Genomic DNA, 2,481 nt, shown 5'->3' on the forward strand with positions numbered 1-2,481 from the left:
AGGCCCCGCCACCCGTGAGCACCCCCAGAAGGTCCCAGCGGAACTGGCTCCATCTCGGGAGGCCCCGGCGGGACCTGCTGCCCCCAAGAAGACCCCAGCTCTAGCCTCTGCCCCCCGGAAAGCCCCAGCTGGCCGGGTCCCATGGAAGACCCCCCGGTTTGCGGCCATTCACCGGAAGGCCGCGTCTCGTCCTGTCCCCTGCCGGGAACCAGGGTCCCTGTCGTCCCCATCGCCACAGGCGCTGACCCCGGGCACCTGCTACCGGATGGCCTGCGACTCTGCCCACTTGGGCGCGGGGCCGGCGGGCAGCCGGGCGGGGATGGTGCTGGAGAGCAGCCGGCCCGGAGGGAAGACAGAGCCCCTGGTGCTGGTGGGCACCCAGGGGACCCAGGTCATGGAGGTGCGGGCCCAGAAGATGTCGCTGGAGCTGCCCGGCCACAGGGCCCGGAGGGAGATGGAGGAGGTGGTGGTGGGCAGGGCCTGCGAGGTCGCCCTGGACGGCCTGAAGGGCAGGGCCCAGGTGGAGGACAGGCTCCGCAGCTCCAAGGAGGAGAGGCTGGTGGACCTGCCCGGCTTCAGGTCCCAGGCGACGGGGCAGCGGAGGAAGTGGGTGAAGACGCAGCAGCTGGCGGTGGAGGGAGCCCCCGGGGCACCCAGGAGGCCCTTCTCCGTGGAGGACCTCACCCTCGCCAGGATGGCGATCGTGGCCAAGGCCAAGGAGCCGCCCTTGAGACCGAGGCTGTTCGGGCTGCCGTCCTGGCTCTGGTTCTCCCAGGTGTTGGCCAGGTCAACCGGGGGCCCAAAGCCCCTCGGCCCCCGGCCGGGAAACCGGAGAAGCTGCCCTCGGTCCAGAGGGGCCCCTCCAAGGTGCGCCCCCGCTCCCCGCGCGTCCCCAGAAGCCCCAAGATGGACAGAGACTCCCAGACCCCCATCCCTCTGCCCGCGACGAGGTGGGAGGACGTGCCATCGCCCACCGTGCCATCGCCCATCTCCAAGATGGAGGCCAGGGTGTCCCAAAAGCTCCACAGAGGAGCTGCGGAGGCGGAAGGGGGGTCGTCCTTGGAGAGCCTGGTGCCCACGCTCCTGGATCTTGAGAAGAGGAGGAACACGGCCAGCGCGATGGAGCAGACAAAGACGAGACGGGCTGTCTTCACGCCGTGGCCCAGGTACGTGGGACGGGAAGGACCCGCGGGGCCCCCAGCAAGGTGACATGGTGGCGGTGGAGACCAGAGGGGCAGGTTTAGGGCCCCCGGAAAGCGGGGACTCACACTGCCACCCTTGCAAACAGGACCCCCAGCCCTAGCCGGCTTGGCTCCGTGGAGAGAGCGTCAGATTCCGGTCAAGGGTACATGCCCCGGTTGCGGGCTCCATCCCCAGTAGGGGCCGGGCAAAAGGCAGCCGATCCGTGATTCCCTCTCATCATGGATGCTTCTCTCGCTCCCTCCCTCTTCCTTCCTCTCTGAAATCAATAAAAATATATTTTAAAAAATAAGAAAATAAATAAATAGAAAGGAAGAAAACAGGACGGACGCCCAGTGAGTGGAGCCAGACACAAAGGCCAGCGCCTTGGTGTCTGATGCCACTTGCAGGACAGGCCAACCCGGAGACACAGACAGAAGTTTGGGGTTGCGGAAGGCCGGGAGGGGTGGGGGCTGGGGAGGGACTGCTGGTGGGTGTTTTCTCTGGGGGGCAATGAAAATGCTCTGGGCCTTGATAAAGGCTACGGTTGCAGGACATGGAGGATGTTATTTTTAAAAATATTTTTTATTGATTTCAGGAGGAAGGGAGAGGGAGAGAGAGAAACATCAATGATGAGAGAGAATCATGGATCGGCTGCCTCCTGCGCGCCCCCTACTGGGGATGGAGCCCGAAACCCTGGCGTGTGCCCTGACCAGGAATCCAACCGTGACCTCCTGGTTCATGGGTGGACGCTCAACCACTGAGCCACGCCTGTCGGGCCATTGAGAATGTTCTTAATGCCACTTTAAACGGGTTACCATGGTAAATGTTATGTAATATGTATTCCCCGACCAGGCGTAGACGCGTGGAGGGGACTCCCGGATCAGCTCTGTCCCAGGAGTTTGCTGAGAGGGTGGGGGAGTGAGGGGGGCTTGGAGAGGCCACTGGTGTACGGCGTGGGCGCAAGAGGGCCTCCTTAAGAGGAAAGAGATATTCGTGCACTTGGATGTGGGGGTGAAGGCTGCAGAGTCAGGCTTGACAACAGCGAGGCAGGAGGACGAGCGCCCTCGGAGGGGACAGGGGGAGGCGGTGGAAGCCCGATCCCAGCTCAGGCTTGCCTGTTCCTCCATTCACTGTGCTTACTGAGCGCGCACTGCCCTCTCCCCAGCAAGCACGGAGCTCAGCGCTTTCAGTAGCAGGATCCGGGATCGCACTCAGTCGCTACAAGCTCCGGAGGGATCCAACGTGGCCAGGTAGCCCCGGACACCCCCAGACCCGCCTTCCCCCTGGCGCGGAGTCCCG

General features: G+C 64.0%; 1 protein-coding gene across 1 annotated transcript in view; it reads left to right on the forward strand.

Annotated features, from left to right (window-relative positions):
- Positions 1 to 2,481, forward strand: part of FAM71E2 (family with sequence similarity 71, member E2) — a 7,673-nt gene that overhangs the window by 2,453 nt on the left and 2,739 nt on the right. The window contains exons 6-7 of the mRNA XM_005863338.1: positions 3 to 786; positions 897 to 1,166. Of these exons, the coding sequence (XP_005863400.1) occupies positions 3 to 786; positions 897 to 1,166 (1,054 nt within the window). The remainder of the gene's footprint in view (positions 1 to 2; positions 787 to 896; positions 1,167 to 2,481) is intronic.

Source organism: Myotis brandtii, unplaced genomic scaffold, assembly GCF_000412655.1.
Source record: "Myotis brandtii unplaced genomic scaffold, ASM41265v1 scaffold1763, whole genome shotgun sequence".
Taxonomy (NCBI): domain Eukaryota; kingdom Metazoa; phylum Chordata; class Mammalia; order Chiroptera; family Vespertilionidae; genus Myotis; species Myotis brandtii.